At 33.8% G+C, this 24432-nt stretch overlaps 1 protein-coding gene and 1 non-coding gene across 10 annotated transcripts in view; both read right to left on the bottom strand.

Annotated features, from left to right (window-relative positions):
- Window positions 1–22558, bottom strand: part of LOC101211576 (ABC transporter C family member 13) — a 52720-nt gene extending 30162 nt beyond the window's left edge. For 2 of the 9 annotated variants that reach the window (XR_004214896.1, XM_031881844.1), the window contains exons 1-18: window positions 22201–22557; window positions 20920–20960; window positions 20746–20833; window positions 20038–20202; window positions 19804–19935; window positions 19377–19471; window positions 15646–15709; window positions 15007–15261; window positions 14631–14700; window positions 14064–14124; window positions 11264–11351; window positions 10282–10400; window positions 8993–9090; window positions 8807–8873; window positions 2016–2133; window positions 1803–1919; window positions 1533–1613; window positions 1200–1445 (exon numbers count right to left, since the gene is read on the bottom strand). Coding sequence is in view for 8 of the 9 variants with exons in the window: in XM_031881844.1 (XP_031737704.1) it covers window positions 1200–1445; window positions 1533–1613; window positions 1803–1919; window positions 2016–2133; window positions 8807–8873; window positions 8993–9090; window positions 10282–10400; window positions 11264–11351; window positions 14064–14124; window positions 14631–14700; window positions 15007–15261; window positions 15646–15709; window positions 19377–19471; window positions 19804–19935; window positions 20038–20202; window positions 20746–20833; window positions 20920–20960; window positions 22201–22245 (1950 nt within the window). In the remaining variant the exon portion in view is untranslated. Of the gene's footprint in view, window positions 1–1199; window positions 1446–1532; window positions 1614–1802; window positions 1920–2015; window positions 2134–8806; window positions 8874–8992; window positions 9091–10281; window positions 10401–11263; window positions 11352–14063; window positions 14125–14630; window positions 14701–15006; window positions 15262–15645; window positions 15710–16381; window positions 16977–19376; window positions 19472–19803; window positions 19936–20037; window positions 20203–20294; window positions 20961–22200 lie in introns of those variants that run through there. The other 7 variants (XM_031881845.1, XM_031881841.1, XM_011653512.2 and 4 more) reach the window with 7 other exon arrangements.
- LOC116403008 lies at window positions 8186–8286 on the bottom strand. The gene has a single exon (XR_004215737.1). It is a non-coding gene; the product is annotated as a U6 spliceosomal RNA (small nuclear RNA).
- Window positions 22559–24432: the final 1874 nt, after the last annotated feature.

Here is a 24432-nt window from a genome sequence, read left to right as displayed (position 1 = left end):
GAATCTGAATCTGATTTCCTCATAGTTTGTTCAAACTATCCTCTATCCATATCATCATTTGACAAGAAAAGAAGACTTTTTTATTCTTGTTCATGTCCTTCTTGTTCATGTCCTCCACATAGAAGTTAGTGTCCTCATATAGCAAAAATAGTGGTTGTTGATTCTAAAACTTTTGATTTCCATTGAACTTGGCGATAGAGGAAGAGGTGGACGGAAAGAACAATGAAGGAGATGACAGCAAGAGGTACAAGGTAAACATAGAAGGAGGAGAGAAGGAAGTGCTTGAGAATAAGTAGGTGATAGGAGAGAGGAGAGAGCACTTCGGGGAGGGCTCCTATTTAGAGAAAATAAAGAGATCTATTATGATTACTTCCAAGAAAACAAAGAGATCAGAATTTTGTCAACAAAAAAATTTGGCTGTTGTCTCTTTCGTCTACATTGTACTTAGTGCTGGGCTCTTTTCATCTATTCAATTAAAAGTTTCATTTCCTTTACAAAAAGAAAACAAAAACAAAATTTAAAAAGTAATTGTTACCTATCAGCTTAAATATTTTAGTTGATCAAAATTTTAAATGATTTTAGAGCAAAAGTTCACGTGTTGAAAACCTTGTAATGTCATTTCCTCCCCAATTAATAATATTTTTCGCTTCTTCATTCAGCCTTATAAATTTTCCATGTCTACAATCACGGGAGAATGTTAAAGTATTGATATATCATACGACGTGCGCTCTTAACCTATCAACTTAAGCTTTAAGGTTAATTGGGATTCGATAAAAACATTTGTTATTGGAGTGGATAAGGATTCTCATGGGCGACTCTCTGGTGTTGATTGCCTGTGCCACCACATGAGGCTCACTGGTGTACGCCCCTTAGTTTTCAACTGCCAAAATCTTGAATGTTGTCATTTTATCAAGAGGCAAAAACTCCAAGGCTCCAAGACAAATCTTGGTGACTGAGGCAAGGGAACAATGTCTACCAAAGGGGAGTTCTTGCCTTTAGATATAGGCTAGACTACATGGGTAAAAAAGACATCAAAATACTTCATCATTATAATTTCTTTAAGGGAGTCTTTAAACGGGTGAGAGAAAAAGATAGCAAAAGACCTTCTAACTACACTCAAAGACTAAATAAATAAACAATAAAATAGTTACGAAAAGAACCCTACATTAAACTTATCATGAATTTTTCATAAAGCTTACCTCTCCAATCACGGCAACAAACGAACCTTTGTAAATCTCCAGAGTCAGATTATTTAATAAAATATTGGGTTCTACTTCCTTGCTGCTGGACCAAGAACAACATGCACTAGACATGAAAACTGCGGTATCGGAAACTTCCTGGTCATTATTTATGGTTAGGGAAGGAGAAATATTTTCTCTATCCGGATCAATTTTGTTCTCAATGCAAGATAGAAATCTCGTCAATCGTCTTAGAGAAATAACAGCCTGGCCATATATTTGAAACCCCAATTAGATACATATAATAAGAACTCAACAACTCAAAATTAAAAGCATGGAGCATAAAAAACTTACATCAATCATTCCATTAATGACCCAAGGAAATGAATTTAGAGGAGAAATTAAAGTGTTAAATAGGGCAAGACAGGTGAAAACCTGCACATTAAGGTTGGTAAAAAAAGACAATAAATGCATATTCCTGGAAAAATCAACTATTAGGGAGAATGCATAAAAAGAGTACTCAGGAATTCTCCTATGAAGTACTAAAAACATTCAACATATACATAGAATATCATTTACTCAAAAAAGAACATATAAAATATTAATAAAAAGAAGAAAAGATACCGTTGCAGCATCAAGTTGATATCCCATCAATGTGAAGAGTCCAAATGTGAACAAAGAAAACAGGGTTGGAGTAGTAGCCCAAAAGAATACGCACCATGCATCTAAGTACTTCCGTGTCTGGCAATGTAAATTAAAATGTCTGTCATATAATATACAGGCATTGTGCATAAATCCTGAACCCAGGTCAACAATGAAAAATTGATTTAGTCATACACTCAAATAGCTGACTTCTTGAGATCTTGTCTTCTTCAACCAGTCACAAAAAAGCACCTCCCACCCATGTGTCTTCAAAGTGTGAATGTGAGTCAAAATTTCTCCCGTCCTCCTTATTCTATTAAAGAGCAACATAAATCATTAAAAGAAACTCTATACAACGTATAAAACTTGACACTCCTCATAATTCTTCCCTTAAATAGCTTCTCATTATTTAGCTTGATTATTATCCCATATTGTGTAGGTATAAACATATAGTGCCAATTACCGTATGTGAAAGGAAATTTCTATTTTTTTAGGCAAAAAGACATCAGAGGAGGACTACATCATGTTAAGTTCCCTGCAACTTCTTGGTGTACAGACCTTTGCAATTATTCTGTCAGTTGATATTTATTCTCATTTGAAAGTGTTATTCATTTTCTAAGAGATTTCTTTTCCAAGTTTCTGATGTTGGTGGTTGACAGAAATAGTCAAGTGATTGACCCCCAATTAAGCATGTGTACAAGTGGTGTGAGGAAGGGGATTGGAGAATAGTAAGTTACTGGTCAGTTGGAAGCATCGACCCATCATGAGAATATAGTGAGAATGGGCTTAAATTGGAAAATATATACTTGATAAAAGAGAGTGAGCGCCTAAATGTGAAAGTCAATTTTTGGATTATGGGAAAGACTTTGTATTAAAGGGAATTTTATATGCTCGTTAAGAACTTTCAGGCCATCACTCTTACTTCTTCCATTCACAAAATCCTTGGTAAGGTGTTTGGTGATAGACCAAATTTTTGTTTTTTTTTTTAAATGGAGACAAGCCTCTTTACTAATAATGGAAAACGAGACTAATGCTCAAAGTACAAGAGAATTATACTAAGAGCAAAATAAGAAAAGACAAAAACAACCAAACAAACTGCCCAAAGATGATTTCAGCCAATACAAGGGAAGATGACCAAAACAAACAATCGCAAAAAACAAGCTAAAAAGGTGAAATCCAACCGAAAAAATGAAGCTAAACAGAACCAAAATGAAGAGATCTGAATACAAATCATAATGAAATAACTCTCTCAAAAGGAAAACATTCGAATCTAGAGACTAGCAAGAAGATGTAACTGGCAATCTCAATCTCAAAGCTATCGTGCCAAAGTAATCCAAAACTCAAAAAAGGCAAGAAAAAATCTTTTCAAAATACCAGCATCAGCAAAGTGGCTTTACATGTCCCCCTCGTGAAGAGAAAAACCCGGAGAGACTAAAGAAGGACCAAAATTTGGAAGAAGGCATTTAAAAGGCTAAGACAAGTTTGGCTTTCTAATGGTTGGCTTCCACTACCCGAGAGTGGACTACAACCCACTGACATGTGGCCTTTTGGCCATACAAGGTCTCCAAAAGCTGAAACCCCTGGCTTTCTGGAATGCAAATAGGGCAGAAAAAGACTCAAACGTTCAATACTAGCTACATTTCAGCCCAGGTTTTCTCATAGTCTACCTTCTACTTCTTCCCCAGATTCTAATATTCCACAAGGTATTTTTGAAAGCAACAAAAAAGAAAGAAATAAGCATCCCAGTCAACAAGTTGCTCTACCCACCCATCAAAAGGAAACCCGCGTTTTAGGAAAATTTACATAAAAGGTTGTACTTCCTTTTGCAACACCTCAACACTCCATGTTGAATCTTCAAAGACAAAGTTTGACGTTCCAATTGAAAACACATCCCCCAGGCGTGTAGAAATACTAAAAAGTATTCACCAAAATATTTCTCCCGTAAGCCACTCTAATAGATCCCAGCACCTTTTTCGACCATAACACGATTCATGATGAACAAGATAATCTTATAAAACAGACTTGAGAAAGATTAGAAGAGCAGTCATAGTTTAGGGTAATGAAGACTTCCAAAGATGAATTGCACGAAACATTAACATTCTCTCCTACTAAACTAAATACTTCTTGGCAGTTACCATGAAAAGCCAGCAATACTTTACCATAGGAACCATGAGCAACCTTTTCTTTAACACATACCTCAATACAGATGGTTCATGCTCAAACGGTTGATAATCTGGACCAGGATCAGGAGAAGGAATTGATTCAAGCAAACCAATAAAATTGGTGAAGCCTTCAGGATTACAGCACTGAACTTTATCTCCAATGTTCTTCTTTTTTTTTTTTTTGATACAGAGAAAAACCGTTCCACCCCGAGGTCATCCCAAGCAAAGCCATTTTACCCCGAGGTCGTCCCAAGAAAAGCCAGTCCACACCAAGATCTTCCGAAGATACATCAAAACTACCCAAAAACTTCTGACTTCTCTTTCTGCGTTCTCTTACTATATTGGAATAATATTGGAATTCTAAGAACATGGGAGGGCTGAACTGCTAATTCCACAATCATTGACTATTGGCAACAAATACTTTGGCAGATCCAAGGGAACTTTATTTGGAGGGAAGCCTTCATCATTAAACAGAGCATTAAAATCCACCCCTTCAGTTTCTTAGCCTAATTTAAGGTCAAACGCGCTGAGAGCACCGGATGATTCTTCACTACTAACACTGAATGGAGAGGAAATATCAAGCTGGTTCTTGAAAGAATAATTAACTTTGAAGAGGGAACCTTGATAATAGAAGCCTTTGTGTTAGTGATGGTGGATTTAGAAAAATTGAAAAGCTCAAATGTAGAATCTGCGTTTACTGACCTAATAAAGCATTCAGGGGCCTGAACTCTAAAGTTGTATACTTCCAAAAGATCCGGGTTTTTATTATAAATGGAGTGCTTGATGGGATAGATCCGAAGAGAGTTCAAAGGGGAAACTTTAAGGTCATAAACCCCATTTAATTCTGATTTTAGTAGGACAGTTCAAACATTGTTGAAGGAGGTTTGCTTGCGAATGTAATGTTTGAGAACTTTTGGAGCATGAGAGGATTTACTTCCTTTGGCACACTTGAATCGATCCAAAATTCCATAATCTGGAGGAAGAGTCACTGCAATAACAGAATTTCAATTTTCCGTTTCTTAGGTAATCTGAAACGTTTTTTTTTGCCTTAAAAGTGTTGAGTTGTCAACAGAAATTTTTTAACAAAATTCATAATTACTCCTAATGGAAATAAAGTGGGCCTTTTTTCTTTAATCCTCTCACTTAATGACTCATTTAATGACTCTTCAGCTTCCAGAATTTTAAATGTTGGATCAATAGAAGTGGACCCCACTACCTTTTTGCAACAACTATTAGTCTTGGGTTCGGCAAAATTCAAACTAGGAGCCTGTCCAGTTGCCCACGCAATTTATTTACCTTCAACCTAAATGTCGGCCACTGTCTTCTTCTTCGGCGCCAATGGGATGGTTGGAAACTTCTTCAGAATTTCAAATGGATTTCTACCTGTAGGGAAAACTGCAAACATTGATTTCGGGACTTTCAGTACTAATAGGAAGGAAGAAGGAACAATATCTTTATCAAGCAAAACATCTCAACTATCAAACAATCAATAGAGTTTTTAAAATCATCCCATAAGGTAGGATCTTTGGAGGGACCGGTAGGATTTAGGAATTCAAAATCTCCAAAATGAAGGTAGATATTGTTGGTGATATATAATTAAATTTGCCTTCAACCACTAGCTTAAGCTTTTGGGTGAATTGGTGGTTTAATATGGTATCAGAGCAGGTGGTCCAGGGAGGTCCTTTGTTCAAGCCCCTGCATTGTCGTTTCTTCCCCAACTAAAATATTGGGCCTTTCAAATATTTCAAGCCTTCAAGTGAGGTAAAATTGATTCCACTTGTTGGGCCTTTTAAATATTTTAAGCCCACAAGTGCAGAGGAGTGTTGGTGATATATAATTAAATTTGCCTTTAACCACTAGCTTAAGCTTTTGGGTGAATTGGTGGTTTAATAGATACTTTCCTTTTTTAGGTTAGTAATTTCAATCGTGAACGGCATAAAACCACATAAGTTCTTCTTAACTTGAATCCAGGCTTCATTAACGTTGGTTAAGTTCAAAGTTTTGGAGGCTATATCCGTGAGACCTCCAAAGTGATCCCCAATAACCTCAAAGATACTTCTACACCAGTAATCCAAAGGGAGGTTTTTAATATTGAGCCAATCGCCATAGCCTTTTTTAACAACTAGCCAGCTGTATTTGAGATTATCCCATCTTTCGAATTTGAGGTGAAAATTCCTCGAGGCCTGCCATTTACCTTCCTCACGGATGAAGTCTAATATTGATCCTTGGTCAATGCTAATGAGGGCATTCTCATCATAAAGAGGATTTATAACAATTTTCGTTTGGAAAAGAACTTCCAGCTTCTTATGAATAAGTCTCCAGTCATCTAAGACAAATAATTTTGATATAATCCATAGATTTCAATCTTGACCTTCATAACTTCATGGTTCTTAATCAAACATTGCTTTTTTATTGGAGGGGGAGAATGGTCGGGCACTTGAAGCTTCCTATTTTGACTAGGAATCTGACCGATTTCCTTGGTTTTGGACCTTGGAGCAAGGGAGTTAGAAAGACTGGATTTTGTCATTTCAACATAACTTATTTTTCCTCTCATATTCGGAGAAGGAATCTTGGAGATATTATCAAAATAACATCTAGCGTAATCCAATTTTTCGACAAATTTTCTCAGCATCGTACAGAACAACTTCCAACCTTGCCAATCTTTTCCTAAATACACTCTAATATTGAAAGGACTCTCTGAAATCGCTAGTGATCGAAACTTAGAATCCATCCAGACTTAGCTTGAAACTTCAAAATTCTCAATCTTCCTCTGTCAATATCCCCGAGTTTCCTAAAATGGTTGTCCACTAGAATTTTGCGTAAGTCAGCAATTACTAACTGGGTCCATCTAAGTTGGCTATCGAAAAAAGAGATACTTCTGCTGGCTTCTACATCTTTGATAAAGCAAACATCTTCCCCTTTCCAAACGCAATAGTATGAATGATCAATTTTGCAACTAACAACCTCCATGTTGTGCTTTGAGAATTAACACAGAGGTCTGCTGAGAAACCCGGATGCCGGAGAGGGGAGGGAGGAGACAAGAGAGGGGAGAGAATTTCCTTTTAGTTTGTATGACCAAATTTTTTTTTGAAACAACTGCATTCATCGAGAAAATAAAAGAATACAGGAGCAACAAAAAATATGCCCACAAAACTCCTCTAAAGAAAGAATTTCCAACTAAGTAAGATACTGCCTGGTGGATAAAAAACAAAAACAAGACTTTTCATTGAAATAAAATGAGTTTAATTCTTAAAGTATATAAGAGGAAACAAAAATAGAATTTGCCAATAAAGACTAGAACCACAAAACTAAGCAAAGATTTAAATATTCAAAGAAGCATTAAGGGCATTCCAGTTATTTATGATCCTTTAAAAGCTCAACAGATTGATTTCATTCCTCCACCAACTTATAAGCTTTGTATAATGGTCATCCAAGCATCTGTTTGTTGGCTCTTTGGTTCAGAGACATCAGGGTTTGTATAACGGTCATTCGTAAAAAGAGCAACAACAAGTATATGGTGAAACAAAAAAAATGCATTACAGAAATACAAAACCTAGAGTGCTCTAAACCTTTTGAGAAAGATGCTAACTCTAGGCATAGAGAGTGGTCATTCAGCTTTATGTGGATTGGCGATGTGTTGGGCCATCCATGCGTGTGTTTTGATTCATCTGCTCAATGTTCACATTTTCATTTGATCTTACGGCAGTCACTATACTATGGAACTCGCCAATTTTCTCTCCCATGTATTCTCTCAATGTGGTGTTTGTTCTTATTTTTTATGGATCCGCTTATGGACATATGGATTGTCTATTTTCTACCTTGTACTGGGATGTTTCTATTTGATAATCTTTGTATTATTGTATAGTTTGGGCTTTCCCTTGCATGTCGGAGAGGAGTGGATCTTGCCTCTTCAATCCATCACTTTTGTTATTCCCTTTCCCCTTGGTATTGTTGTATCTTTATGTTGGGTACTTGGTAATCTCTTTGGATACATATTTATATTCGTGTATATATGTATATGTGTGTATATATGTATATTTGCGTGTGTAATATATTTGTCTACATGTGTAATATATATGTCAATATATGTGTATAATAGATTTGTTATATATGTATGATAGATTTGTGTGTGTCATCCTTGCACATGGGCCATGCTAATCTTTACTTTATTGTTCCAGTTTTATCGAATGTCCCCAAAGGGGGATATATATGTATAATAGATTTGTGTGTGGCATCCTTGAGCAGAGGCCATGCTAATCTTCACTGTATCGTTCCAATTTTATTGAATGTCCTCGAAGGTGGATATATACGTATAATCGACATGCATATGTATATATATGTATAATATATATAGATAGATATGTATAATCGAAATATGCATATGTATATACATGTATAATGTATATATACACACATGTCTATGTATCACGTATGTATAATATATATACATAAATGTATAAGGATTGTTAGGGGATAAGTTAGTTTTGTTAGTAAGGCCAGCTTTTGTATTTTGATCATCTTTTTATTCAACAAAATTCTCTCCAAACTTGGCCGACACCAAGAGAAGTTATATACCTTTTGTTAGTGATATATAATTAAATTTGCCTTCAACCACTAGTTTAATATGATATCAAAGTATGTGGTCCAGGAGGTCATGTATTAAAGTCCCTACATTGTCGTTTCCTCCCCAATTAAACTTGATTTCCACTTGTTGGGCCTTTCAAATATTTCAAGCCCACAAGTGAGGGGGAGTGTTAGTGATATATAATTAAATTTGCCTTCAACCACTAGCTTAAGCTTTTGGGTGAATTGGTGGTTTAATACCTTTCATCTTTTTGCTTCATCATTTCCTCGGTAGCCCTTGCAATCAATTCAGATATCCATTTATTCACTAGTCAATATATATGAACTGGTCAGTATAGATATACAGATAAAACATTGACAGACTAGAAAGGAAAGATTAAAATGAGTTTAAGATGGGTATACTACAGAAGAAAGGTTGAGCTATACCTGGAATGAGTAGTATGGTTATGGCAATTCCAGAAAGAAAGGCAAACTTGACTTGAGTGTATAACAAATACAATGCGACTCCTATTTGCAAAGGGAGGCTGAAATTTTTTAAACAGATATGAGCCTCTTTATTAAATGTATTAATAAAATAGACCAATGCTCAAAGTACATGAGAATTATACTTCTAAGACCGAAAAGAGTGATCACAAACAAAAGTAACGAATTGGACAACACAAACGAAACCCTGAGCAAAACAGTAGAAAAACGAACAACAAAGGCAGGCTGAAATTATCCAAATGTTACCTTTTCTTAAAACAAACATGAAAATTTTCGTTGAAGAAATGACTTCAATGAAAAAGAGGCTGATGCTCTAATTACAAGGAAACAAAAATTTAAAAAAAATAAAAACACAAAGAACAATAAAGACTAAATGAGACTAACTTTACAACAAAAATCCACTGAACAAAAGATCTTTCTGACCGATGAGTCATCTAACATAGGTAAAACATGAAACTAGAATAAACTAAAGCTTTGATTGCAAAAGAGGCTTGAGAATGAAACCAAAACAGGACTAACTTGCATGATGCTCAGTCAAAAGCCTTCACTAGAAACGAAACCAACCAAACAGAAACTTCTAAAATCTAAACCAGCCAAATCATCTAGAAGGAGAAGGATAGCTTGCTCCTTAGCTTTTATAGATAAAAGAAAAATCAAAAGGCTAGAAGTATAAGAAAATCAAAAGTATCTTCAATAATCTATGAAAAAAGTCGTGCATAAGCTTATCCAAATGTTACAATGAATAAAAACAAATCCTCTTCAACAATACTTATTAGAAAAGCGCTAGTTCAAAAGAAAAGATAAGCACAGAAGATAAAAATCGAATCACTAGACCCGCTATAAACTTTTAATCAATTTCATAATCAAAATTAAGCCATAGGTAAACAGTGACTTACCTATGAACTTTTATTCAATTTCATAATTAAAATTAAGCCATAGGTAAACAATGACTTACAATGATAAAGCACGCCAATTCAATTTAAACTAACATCCCCATTTGCTTCAGATAGATAGTAACACTTTCCAATAGATTTGTGTTTTCCGTTATGTGGGGATATTATTTGAGGCATTAGTAAAAATACTGACTAGAATGAAACACTAGTAGAAGAATATTGAAGATCTTTGGGATTGAATTGATTTTTCTACTTCTTGTTGAATTTCCTCTACCAATTTGTCATAGATGGTAAAATCTTAATTCATTGTATATGCAAACAAAAGACCAGTGTCACTACCTCCACATATCATGGAAACTGTTGCACAAGTTGACAGTTCTATCAGTATCAACAGACATAAAGGTCTGGATCTCTCCTGATGAAAATTGTGATCGCTCTGCTATGCTAATGGATAGACACTGTAGCAAAAATATTTCATGCTTCAATCCAAATTTGGTGAGATATGAATATATTCAGTCACAAGTTGTGTATTGTTTTAAAAATGAAGATGCGGTCCTGACAAGAAATATAAGTGATGAATAAATTGCCATCCTACTAGTGATGAAGGATAATTGGTATTGAGAAATAGTACCTAACAAGAATTTACTTAAGCCTGTAAATCAGAATCTTGGTCTTACACACAAGTCATAAAGCTAATCTAATTAGAATCTGAGACTTTAGTAGCATTGCTTTTTTCAGGAAGGGAGCCATAAATGCTTATACTTAACAAGATTCATCAGGAAAAAGTTTCGAAACAAGTCAAATAGACCCAACAGTAAAATTAGTCTTCCTTGGGAAAAATCATAGACAAGTTTTTAGCAAAAATCCAAGAGTTCATTTTAAGAGAATCATCCCATCATATGATAAATAGTTTCTTGTTAGAAAGAAAGAGAGAGAACATACTGTGAAGCCAACTAAAACATGAAAAAGATGTTTTGAAATGTTGACTAACAAAGCAGATACTATTTTTAGAAATCATCTTATGGGAAACAATCTTTTTAAACATAAATTTAACTCGTTGATGTTATTTCCTCTTTTAAAATTTTAAGAAACGTAAAATAAAAATAGAGACCAAATGGACCCCAAGCTTTTAATTCAAAGCAAGTCAAACAAAATGCATTCAATAACATGAAACCCTGTTAAGAATATAAGGACCTAAAAAGTTACACCTTGAGTATTTTCCAATCAAATAAAGGCACTGGGTTTTCAACAATACGATCATCCTACTGAGTTAGTGCACTGCCAAAGTAGAATTCTGAATGATAGGAGGTAGAATGCTCACCTTCTGGTAGATGACGGTCATGACACTAGAACGTAGCTTCAGCTTCAGTTTGGACAGATGGAAGGTGTACTGGGTATCAAGAAACGATCTGCAAAATGGAATTAACAATTACTAATTCACAACTTCTGGCAATAGGTATACTGCAATGAACGGAAAATGAATGTACATTTTTGCAACTAGCAAGTAATATGCAGGCAATACTGACGAGGCCCTAAAAGTAAAAACTTTAAAAAGAGTAAGGATAACCTTAAGGAAAGCAACCGCTTTTAGAAGTATTTTATTTGAAGAAGTATCTAAAGAACACAATATTGGCCAAGAAAATACAATTATGAAGCATCAATTAAATTAGAATCTTATGTAGCATCAGGTTTACTTTAAAAGAGATTAAAAAGGTTGTCTTCAGTTGTGATGGTAACAAGTCTCCAGGTGTTGATGGGTTCTCTATGGCTTTCTTTCTTCAAGAGAATTGGAACCTTATTAAAGGAGATCCGGAGGGGGATTTTAAGGAATTCTTTGAAAGAGGGATTCTGAACAGCTCCTTGGTGGAAACCTTCGTATGTTTGATTACTAAAAAGGAAAATGCAAACAGGGTGAAGGAGTTTCGGCTTATCAGTCTCATTGCTAGTTTCTATAAGATTTTGGCTAAGGCTCTTGCTAATCGGTTAAGGAAAGGAAAGTGCTTCCATCTCGTCCTTTTGAGATCCTATCTGTGAGAAAATTCGCAAGAGGTCGGCGGTGTGGAACAAAGGGTTTTTCTCAAAAGATGGTAGACTAATTCTGATCAAATTCATGCTTAGTGGAATACTGGTGAATTGCCTGTTGCTTTTTAGGGCCTTTAGTTCGATGTCTAGAAGCATTGAAAAGTACAGGAGATTTTATGTGGGAGGGGGTGGGCGAGAGTCACGATTCCCATCTGGCGAGTTGGGAGATGGTGGGGCACCCAGTGTTAGGGGGTTTAGAGATTGGTAATCTTTTTTTGAAACGGAGACAAACTTCTTTACTAATAATAAGATCTCAATATACACGAGAATTATACACAAAACTAAATAAAGAAGTCTAAACAAGCGAAAGAAGAATAGGGATCAAAAAGTGCACCAGAACATTTCAACTAGGTTGACACCCCCTTAGCACCAAAACTCATATCCCAACTAAAACTAGTCTATCAACAATGAGAACAAAGTCCAGCCTATTACAATGAGAGCGGAATCCAACCAATACTGCAAATCTAAAAAATCATCGAAACTAGAAAAGAAAAAAGGCCAGAAAACAAATGAGCCTTATTAGTAAATTAGAGATTGATAATCTTAGAATCCGCAACAGAGCGTTGTTAGCCAAGTGGCTCTGGTGCTTTTCTCTTGAACCCAATTCTTTGTGGCATATAATTATTGTGTGTAAGCGCGACTCTCATCCCTTTGATTGATTGGACGACGAAAGGGGTTAAAGGCACACACCAAAGTCATTAGAAGGATATCTCCTTCGAGCTCCCTACTTTCTCTCAGTATACTCGTTGCTTTATGGGGAATGGTAAGAACACTTTCAGTGGGTGGGGGAGAATTCCCTTTGTTTATTATTTTCGCATCTTTATCATTTATCCTCTTCCAAAAATTGTATGATTTTGGATCTTTTGGTTGGATCTTAGAATTTTGTATTTTCTTTCGGATTCCATCATAATAAGACCAATAGGAAAACGACATAGGTGGCCTCTCTTCTTTCTTTGCTTGAGGGGTGCAATTTTAGGGAGGGGAGAAGGGATGTTCATGTTTGGAACCCTAATCCTAGTCGGACATGTAAATCCTTGTTTAGTTTTTGTTAGATCCCACCCAACCAAGAGTCGGTTTTCGGTGTCTGAAGGACTAAGGTTCCTAAGAAAGTTAGGTTCTTTATCTAGCAAGTCTTCATTGGTTGGATTAATATCGTTGATAAGTTTGTTAGGAGGAGAACTTCGCTTGTTGGGCCCTTTTTGTATTCCTTATCACCGCCTTAAGTCTATCCATTGCTCATAGTCCCACGCAGAAATTTTTTGTGGTCTACAATCACATAGAGCATCAGTACATGTACGTGGATTTAGTTCATGGCTAACGTTTTTCTCAATCAATTGAACAGTGAGTTACATACGTGTTTTCTTTTTGTTTTTCCCTGTCCACAAATATACAGCCTAACACTTTGTGACCAATGAAGAAAGTTGTCTCCATTCAGTCGGATCGTGGTGATTTGGATAGTGGGGCCACTGGAATGGATATGATTGTTGACTTTAGCTATAGGTAACTTAGTATCCGACATGGCAGAAGCAACCTAGGTCAAGAAAAAAAAAAAAGAATAGATCTAAAAACACCAACCAAACTCGTCATAGGCGGCGGACAGCTCAAAAAGGGGAGACCAAGGAGAATCACAAAAAACATATATATATTGAAAATAATGAGGACGCTAAAGGGGTGTTGAGATGTCTAAGTGTGTCTCTTGATCCTTAAACCTTGTGCTTTTTGTATAATTCTCTTGTATTTTGAACATTAGTTTCATCTCATTTTATTAGGGACGAGGGTCGTTTCTATTTCCAATACATATATATAGCACGTGAGTTGGCCGTGCTTTTTCTCCTGATATAATAAGTGGGATATGCTTCAATTTAAATGTTTTCCTTGACACTTTCCAAAACATGGTACAGCTTCTCATCTTCCTAAAATCGGTTTGGTTTCTTTTCTATAAGTAATAAATAAATGTCACATACTAATAAAATAATGACAACCTAAACCAATGAAAGATCATGAAAATGACAGCATGACAACCATAATTTTAAAGTTACTTGAAGATAGAGGTGAGTCCCAAAGAAATTGCGAGAACATAGCCATCTGATGTGCCACTGCCTGATTAAATAAAAGTAAAAAAGATAAATGTCAGTATATCATCTTGTCAATATATAGTTTATGCAATGGTGGTTAAGTTCTCACAACATAAATTAGAACAAATCAATGTTTTACGTATGACATCTATTCTTTTCTAGAAATCCCTTTCGTAGACCAGTAACTATGCATTGACAATGAGGATAAGCACCAATAGCCAAGGGTCTTTCAGAGTAATAAAGAGTTTGTTGTTTTAAGTGCCCCCATATTTCTGTGCCTACTTTGCTAATGAAGCAAACACTAAAATGTAGAAACAAAATATAAAGCAACACTTTGTCAGTGGAACAATAGAAAGACTTATAGAAGTGTACAAAACCATCTGCGTAAGTATCAAAGTTTCAACTAAAGGAAAATGAGGAGAAGGCATAACATGAATAAGCAGGGGGGAAGGGAATAATAAGGAGAAATATGATATGATCAATATTCATAAACTGATGACAAAGAAAAGATCACGGATGTAATGTAAAAACCTTGCTGAAGATAATGAATCAACCGATTGAGAAGCATTGGTCCAACAAAATTAATACAGTCATTAAGCACCTGGACAAGGTAAATATATATCTAGTCAATGACTGAGATCAGGCTATGGACAAAGTAATGGCTTTCCCCTTGGTAAAATAGGATGTTATTGCAAGTTGCTAATGCCAATGTGGTTAGGACAAAAATTGGGGTAAAAAGAATATCATAATATGTAAGAAAAGAAGCAGGAATTAGAAGCTTCAATCACGTCTACATCTCTGTGAAATGAAAACCTTGAAATATAAAATTCTTACTTTCTGTTTTTTTTTTTTTTTCTTTACTATCTATCAAATGAGAAAACATGGCACTTTTAAGATACGGAAATACCTTCAATAAACCAAGAGAAACATATGACCAACCATATGCACAACAGATTGCCCAAAAAAATGATGGGTTTAAGCAATTTCTGGAACATTGATCTTTCCAGCAGAATGACAACTTGTTGTGGCAGAAAGAAGGATCCATCTCATTTGGAAGCTGCAATAAATCTTCAAAATTCAACTGCTTTTTGGCACCATCATCCATAACTGAAGTGACAGAATTGAATGTCAAAAGATTCCAACAGCTTTGTTTATCTTCCTTCTGAACCAAAACGTGTAATAATCAATTATCATAACTCACATTCAAACAAATAAGGGTACAAAACATTGGAGGACATGCTTATCAAATGGTAGACAGATTTACTAAACAATAACATGGTTCCTGAACCAAGGGCACAAAGAAAAGAAGAAAAAGTAACTTCCTCGTGTCTCATTTAAGAAATAATTAGCTAGAGAATTAATAAAAGAAAAGATAAGCATAATTAGCAAATATCTTTGGTAAAGGTCGATCAATGATCACAAAATAAAGAACACGGAAAAGCAACTGAAGCTAAAGAACCTATCTTCTAGTTCTAACAACTTTTCTCAAACAATTTCAACTGATGGGAAATGAAAAGGAATGTAAAAGATAACGGATTTTTCTTACATTATTCCCCATATGACTATCCTCTAGGTCCACATCCACATATAGAAGCGAATCTTCCATTGAACTACAAAACGTCAAAATAATCCAAAGATTTCCTGAGTAGAGAATTGATGCGTAACGTGCAAGGATGAAAGAGCTTATAAGCACACTCTAACCTCATAATAACGGTGGTTTTATTATCACTATATGTTTGTAAAAATATGAAACCACGATTTAGTCCGAAATTATTGTACGTGAATAAGCAAGAAAAGTGAGAAAGGATTACAACGGTAGTGAATGAGATCCTTGTGTGTAAAAAGAGCATGCAGATAAGATAAACACGTTTACATATGGACAAGCACATAGATGTAAAGTTGAGCGTGATTGTGCATCAAATTCTATATGGATTTAATCCAAAGTTGCATTAAATTTTTCTAGCCTAACTGGAACCTGACGGACCAAATCAATGAAGATGGAAAACTTAATAAACATGCTCAAAGTCATAGACACATGGAAGACTACTAAGATCTGTATCACTAATTTCCTAATCAGAAGATGATCTATTTCATTACATTAGAAGTTTGACATAAAATGAGATAATTTCTCACACACATATTATTTAATGCTCGGGAAGAATAACATATCAGGTTATATTTTTATTTAGTGAAGTAATTGTTTTTAAGTCGATTTGTAATAGAAGCTTGTTTAGAAGACAGAACTCAACAAAAAAGAATACTAGAGAATGTTTAGTCTCAACTTGTTTCGCCTTTGGATGGATTTCGACACCATCTTATTATCACACCGTCGAAAGGGAAGCCAGAATCTTTGGAGAATATCATCATGAAGTTTTGATCATTTTGGTTCAGAGAGGCCCATGACTCTCAAACAACCTTGTGATCATATAAGAAGTTCGAGATTATCCTCTTGCGAATAACGTAACCATTGACCACAAAGCAAAGAAGTTTGGCATTATAGCATTTCAATAATCCAGGACTCATGGCTGGCACAGAATGGGATTCCTATTGAAAAGTCTAAAGCTTCAGAAAATATTTTTGAAATTCTTCATGTAAGGTCTACGGAATGAAAGAAGCATTGGATGAGGATAAAGTAGAGCCAATCCGAGCAAGAAAATGCTTAACTTAGTCTCGAGCTCCCGACATTCATAGAGATGACCATTTTTTCAAGGGAGCAGAATACCAATGACGAGACCGTTGAAGTAAAAAACAGCATTGCGCTTGTATCGCTTAGTAGCGAGGAGAATAACAATTCTTCACCCATTTCAGCTCCCGCAGTTGTAAGAAGCTCAAACTTTGCAGCTCTACAACTGTCAACGGAAGTTCTTCGAGCATGCAGAGAAAGGAAATTAGTCAGGGGCCTGAACGAGGAAGACTCGGTGACGTTGAAGCTACTGACTTCTATTGGGTTGGGCTACGAAGTTGAAGGTAACCATTAGGCCGTGTAGGATTGGGCCGAATACAACATCCAAGCCCACATTAACCACCCATTATTATATGGCCCAATACATTTCTATCTTCATCCCTTTCGGGATAGTTAGAGCCTAGAAGATATCTAAATTAAATATACATTAAAAATCTTAACTAATTTTTCAAAATTCATGCTTATGTATTGAAATTTATTAAATAACTTTTTGTTTTAAGAAAACATAAATTGTTATCATGTTTTACCTATATCCGTATCTATATACATACTTTCATACTATGTTACAACTTCTTTTAAACAATTTCATCGACCATGAATTATATGTTAAACTTATTAATTAATATTTATAAATAATTAATGTGGAGAATCTTAAAGGTTGGAATGTAAAAAGTTTCTCCAATTAACTTTAAAAATAATGTTTTGACTTTCATTCAACTACTATAGATTTTTTCACCACCTTTTCACCAACATTTGGGGCTTCATTATTTCACTACATTCCCTCAATTCATTTCTCTCAAAACCTCTTCAATCTTCAAATCATCCCAAAATGTTGGTGCTACCTTCGATATGTTTAAAGATTTGTGCGTAAAATCAATATTTCATTCAAAGATCCAATTTTCCATCTTCACAATTGTTGTCCTAAAATAGATTAACATCTCATATTCTAAGCTTGGATCACTGTAACTTCACCTTGACAAGTTTGAGTAATAATGTTTATTCAATAAATTTATCAAGTGAACATGGAGGTGTGTATAAATAGTGTCTTAGACTTCTTTCTTGTTACTGTTTTTCTTTTATAACTATTATAGTGTTGTTTTATAACTACTTTTTTGAGTGAACTCATGCGCATTTCAATTGATCTTGTAAAATAGCTTAGTGCCTTCCCAATACTTGAATACAAAAAACTTGTAGGATTTTGTCCTAATAAAACATTTGAGATTTCAATATATCCCAAGTGAAAGTGACTATGGTGAAATTTGTTCTCACTTCTCTAAGTTATAATATGTCTCCATGTCACTAACTACTACGGTAGGTTGACCTACTGATCATTGAAATTAGTGACAGAAAATGACCGTAAAAGAATGGGTTCAAATCATGTCACCTATTTAAGATAGAGTCAAGCATTTGGTTGAATGAGTTAATGGTGTTTTTCTTTTTATTTGTTAAATTTTTTAATTACACAGTATATTTCTTTTATTCTTCATTGAGTTATCCATCATTCCTTTTTTAGTACAAGCGTCAATACTAGATTTGAAGTAATTTTTTATTATTGTTGTTTTATGTCCATAAATTGTATAATCAGCAACCAGCATTTTAGCTGGTTAATAAACTTGAAGATTCCAATATATATTACTTCATCATGGAGACTAGAAAAAGACTTGATGGAGAACATGATGAGACCGATTGGAAGAACTCGCGAGTGATATATGCAATTGGAATTACAGAAGAGGACTGAATTGAATACCGCCCACAAGGAAACTGTCAAAAAATCATTACTCAACTGAAGGAGCATCAAGTTTTGGCTTGAATAAAGAGTGACTAACATTAGTTTCAAGAAAAGGAGACTGTACAAGTTGAATTGTATTTGATACAGAAAAGCTGTTTTGAGTTTCTTTATTTTGGAAAAAGCTTCTTCAATTGAGATGGAGAAGTTTTGTGTAAGCACGACACAATGTCGTATCGTATGGATGTCAAATGAGCGATCTGAGGTTGTCAACCACTGCCTTAAGACATAGACTGGAATGAGAAAGGAGTCATAAAGTAATTCTAAAGTTTGAGGCAAGGGGTAATGTGATAAAGTAGGGAGATGTGAGAGAAGAAATAATTGGAAGCAAAGGAGGTTAGTATCATATGGTGGAAGCAAGTTCCAACTTCTAAGGAAAAGGAGGTCCCTAAACTAGACAGTATGCTAAAACCATCAGCTTCCAAGAGTTTTTATAATTATTTGCTAGGCTTTATTATGTTAAACTAGAGACCTTATTTGTACACTTGGTTTTTTGGCTTTTTTGGTGAGTTGTCTTTTTGTATCCTTTCATTTCTTTCTCAATAAGCTTTAGTTTCTCATAAAATAAAAAATATGTATACGTTGAGGATTCTGTTAGTGACTGGAAGATTGTATTTAGGAGAGGAAAATTGGGGAGAATATCATCTTAAAGTCGTTAGGCCTAGGACAATACTATGGTTGATGTAATCATTCTTTATTGACCACAAGACACATTTTATAATTCTAAGTTGTTGGAGGACAAAGAATGAGGTTACTGAATTCATAAAGAAAGAAATGTATCATCCATTGATATTAAAACTTAACGTACCTGCTTTTTGCATGCTCTGAACTGATAATGAATGCTAATGTGCCAAACAAAACATCCAACAAAACAACAAAACTGCTGTTCACTGTTTTGAGTATCTATACAAGAAAAACTTGTTATTATTAGTGCACACTTTACGCAATTCAATAAGCATTCATAGTCCAGCGATGTGTATAAAATATTTTACGAGTTATGACTAGAAAAGTTCTCGAAGACTTACGAAGTTACAGCAGTCCAAAATAAGAATTAAACAAATAAAAGAATCAAACTTCAGAGTGACATGTAAGTTCATTTAAAAGTAACGGAATGAGGATCAAAATCCTAGATATATGGATGAGATCACAAGATGAAATTAAGTTAATAGTAAAATGTAGGAACAAACATGATGATAACAGAATATAATGATACAGTTAGGAGACAATATGAGTACCTCAAAGTCTGCATATGTCGACACGAAAATGAAAATCCCAAATATTGCTCTCACAATCCACCATAAACAGAGCATTTTGTTGTTAAATATGTGTTCAAAGTTGGAACAATTTGCAAAGATTGAAGTGAAAATCTACATATTCACAAAGAAACTCATAAAACAAACAATAAAGAAAAAGTTGTATAGATCATGAAAAACAACTAATGACAAGTAACCTAAGGTTAGATAGCTTACCCAGACTGCAAGTAGTGAACTTGTTGATAACCACTCATGGTATTCAACAACATCACCGGTGAATAATTTCCTCAGAAGAAACATCATCTCAAAGAGTGATAAACATAGTCCAATGGCTGGAAGGAAATGAAAGAAAATTTTCTCCAGAAGACTTCTCTGAAAATTCTACAAAAAGAAGTGTGGAAAACTGATAAATGCAGTATGGAAACAACGCAAGAAATCAATATGAACATACCATCAGTTACAACAGTCCTTACGTGATCATTTTGGCGGGGTTCTTCATAATGGGACTTTGAGAGAGAGAGTCCAATCAAAAGGCTATTGATATTTTAATCACTTCATTGATATTGCAATATAGTTACTTTAGCGTTTTTCTTGTGTTTCCGATACTTAACAGAAGTCTAAATCATCAAATGACCAACAAACTATGGAAACTAGCATGAAGCTCAATTTTCCCAAGGCTGGATATTTGTAATAACTGAGTGATTCTAACTCATCAACATAGAAATTTTTATCTACAAGTCTTTAAAGTTCAGAGATATTAGACATTGAATAATGACGAACAATGAAAACCAACCACAAAATCTTAAGATGAAAAGGACTCTTGAAGATATCTTAATTAGTCGTTGTGGAAATTAAGAATTTGGTCACTGTTTTTGCTTTGTGAATGTAGAAAACTAGGGGCAACCTGTGATAAGTGAAACATACCCTCCGTCTTCTTCCACCAATTTTCATAGTAATTCCAAGCAATGCAGTAACAATAATGGTCAAGACATTTACTCCAAAAGCAAATGTCGTAAGGATTGTTAAGACAAAACAATTCAAGGCCAATCAGAGCCAAAGACTACAAACGAGCGCCAAAAATCAAACGTGAAAGGATATATATTTATAAAACACTTAGAAAACCGATGTCCATTCCAAACCTGCAAACAGAGAAGAACAACATTAGCCACCAGAAACTTCATATCCTTGATTTCAGTCAACCATATTATGTAGTTCAAAATTAACACAGGAAGAAATCAAATGTCAATTAGCTAACCAGTCATGCTCATGTATTAACCTAGGAAGCTCAGACACTTTGTTAGTGTGTAGCTAGCGTATCCATGTTCGACACTATACTTGGATATTTCAACACTTGTTGAACACTTATCTGACACTTGTTAGTGCAACAAATATGTTTAGACATTTATAGAACATTTGTAAGAACACATATACGACAATATTAATAATTTTGAATGTAATACGTCAAACTAACTTTTTAAAGCATATAAATGTATCAACCCATTTACTTTGAGTTTTCTTCTAACAAAAATGATATATTTTTGTAAACGTGTCCTTGTCATGTTTGTGCCCTCACTTAAAAGAATGACATTCGACGTCATGTCCGTGTTTCGTATCCTTCGTAGGTGTTAAATGGGTTTAGGGATACCAGGAGAAAATTCTTATACAATCCTTTATGGATTTGCAAAACACCACTACAGTTAATATCAATAGGAGATTCAGACCCAAGTCAACTTAACTACTAATTAATTAGAAGTTTTAATATCAATAGGAGATTCAAACCCAAGTAAACTTAAACTACTTGTTAGATTAGAAGTTTTTTTTTTTTTTTTCATATTTCGAATACGACAAATATGAGATATAAGAAGGTTATCAAATTTTAAATTTGAAAATTTTACTATTTAGAAAAAATATAGTGACATGGATTCTATTATTAAAAAAAAAAATTAACTATTTTTGGAAGGCTTTGAAAATTCAACAACTTGTTAAAATCATTTTGAACCTACTAGACAGACTAAATAGACACATATATAAAAAGTTTAATACCAAACTTAGAAACTAACACTTAAACTTTGATATACATTCTTAACAGAACAGTCTCATTACAAGAACTTCTACCAGAAAAGAAAACACATAAAGGATGTTCCAAACACGTGGACAAGGTCACCTAATCAATCCATGAAAGCCAACAAGAAAATAGCTCAATTGGCGTACATATGTATCCAGTAACAAGAAGTTTGTGGTTCATATAACTACTCTAATTTATACTAAAAGAACTATACAAAAACAGAAGTATAGAAAGACATGAAATGAGAGACAACAGGAATGCATTTATTGGCAACATAAAATTGATAGTGAGGAAGAAAAGGTCATTGAAATTACATAAGGAGAATCGGGGCAAACATGGCGCAACAACCAATCCGCCATTGTCGTCGTCGTTGCAGCTGAGTTCAAATTTTGTAGTGGTTTATCACCATAACAAAAAAGGAAAGGAAGCGAGGGAACCGATCAGATGTGGGCGCTACTAATAACCAAAATCTTCGTTCGTTTGGAATTAAACTCCGTCAGAATTGATTGGGAAATGGGAAATGCAACGCTTTCGAAAAGATTCTGAAAACTGAAAAGCATTCAAAAAAAAAATTGCTGAAAAGGAACCTTTGGTATTAACCACTTGGCACTTGACAGTTGCACTCTGCCACCCTCTTCGAAACAAATTTTTCATTTGATGCTATTTGCATTTAATATTATACCTTTTATTCTTGGGTTTTCTTCAAAAATATAAAAAATGACTATTAAGTATTTATACTCACCCATTAAACATTATTTGATTTTTACATCAATAGTAAATATTTTGTAAAATATTATATTTTTTACAATTTTCCTATGTTTCTTTTCTTTGTTAGGAAAATATTATTTTTAACTTTTTACATTTTTTTAAGTACTAAATTTTCATCAAATTATAATGATGAAAAATTTAAACTCTCCCACAATCAAAATTGACCACTCAAAATTAAAGTTAATGGTCCTAGATAAGGTAAAGAAAAGGCAAAAGTATTCAAATCGTGACAACAATATTGTGAGTGATGATTAGGAATAGACTCACACTAAACCTCTCGTTTTGGACTTGTGAAGTCTTTCTTGATTTTGAAAGAACGAGCATGGAGTAAAATTAGTTTATATTTTGTTTTTGTTCTTTGAATGTGAACCTAAGACACCCTATTTTTTTTCTTTTAAATCGGTTTATATGGAGGAGTATAATGCATCTATTTATTTAGAACATCATCCATGTTTTCATTCATATTTGATAATACTTATTTAGAACATCATCCATGTTTTCATTCATATTTGATAATAGTTATTTAGAACATCATCCATGTTTTCATTCATATTTGATAATAGTTTGGAATGTCATATATATTGATATCTCAATTTGGTAAAATATGGAGTAAAAAGAGTAGAAATATGGAGTAAAAATTTGGTAATATAAAGTTACATATAAATTGATAATGATGTTATGAATATATTATATTATCGTATTACATAAATTTGTTTGGCAATTTATTTTTATTTTTGAAAATTAAATTTGTTTGGCAATTCTTTTTCACTCCTATTTTGTTAAGCATAAGTGTTTAATTCTTAACTAATTATAAAAGAAAAATGGAGGTAACCAATTAAAAATGGCCACGTGAATATTTAAAAATTTATGATTAAATTTTTGTAGGAATAAATAGCATGAAGGTGCACTTAATCATTTCTCCTTACAAAATCTAATCTTTATAATTTTTATAATTTTATTTTTTAAAACACCAGTAAAAAGGGTATATGATAAATCTAGAAATATACACATATATAGAAATAAAATGGACGTTTATTTATATACTTAACTTTCTAAACTTTAAAGAGTTACCAAAAAAAAAGTCTTAATTATATTTTATTGATACTTTTGTAATATGAGAAATTGTCGGAACAAAAAATAATGACGACAAAAGTAATGAAACTATTTATAAAATATAGCAAAAAAAAACTCAAATGAAAATTATTAATACTATAAAAAAATTATTAATACTATAAATTTATTAAAAAATAATTTAAGCTTTGCTAAATATGGAGATTAAAGTTATATTTTAATTCTTTTTCTTTAAGGAAATTTGTTAATTTTGATTTTAAAAGAGAGCAATCGATAGAGAAAAAAAAGTTTAATTTTAAGAAAGAACATTTTTAAATATAATAAAATTTTATATCTATTAATATACTTTTATTAATATTATTGATATTGATATTGATAGATAAGTCTTTACTATTCTTTCTACTATGGATAGAATTTAAATTTTATTTTAATTTATAATATTTTTTAATAATTTTGTTATTTACAGTCATCTTTATAAAAAAGTGGAAATAAAATGCAATAATTAGAAAGGTACAATTTGCAATGTGCCCTCATCTAGCTTTGTTGAGTAATCAGAGTTATCCATTAAAAGCGATTTCCTGCCAAAGGTAAACGATGGTTTGGCACGCATGCAAAAGAAAAATTGAGGCTTTTAATTTAGTGCTCTTTCTAAAGTGCTGGTGGAGCGCATGGAAAATGCGTAGTAGTGGATTCCATGCGTGTAATTC

Source organism: Cucumis sativus, chromosome 3 (genome assembly GCF_000004075.3).
Source record: "Cucumis sativus cultivar 9930 chromosome 3, Cucumber_9930_V3, whole genome shotgun sequence".
In the NCBI taxonomy this organism is placed as follows: domain Eukaryota; kingdom Viridiplantae; phylum Streptophyta; class Magnoliopsida; order Cucurbitales; family Cucurbitaceae; genus Cucumis; species Cucumis sativus.
This window is presented reverse-complemented; position numbering and strand designations above follow the sequence as displayed.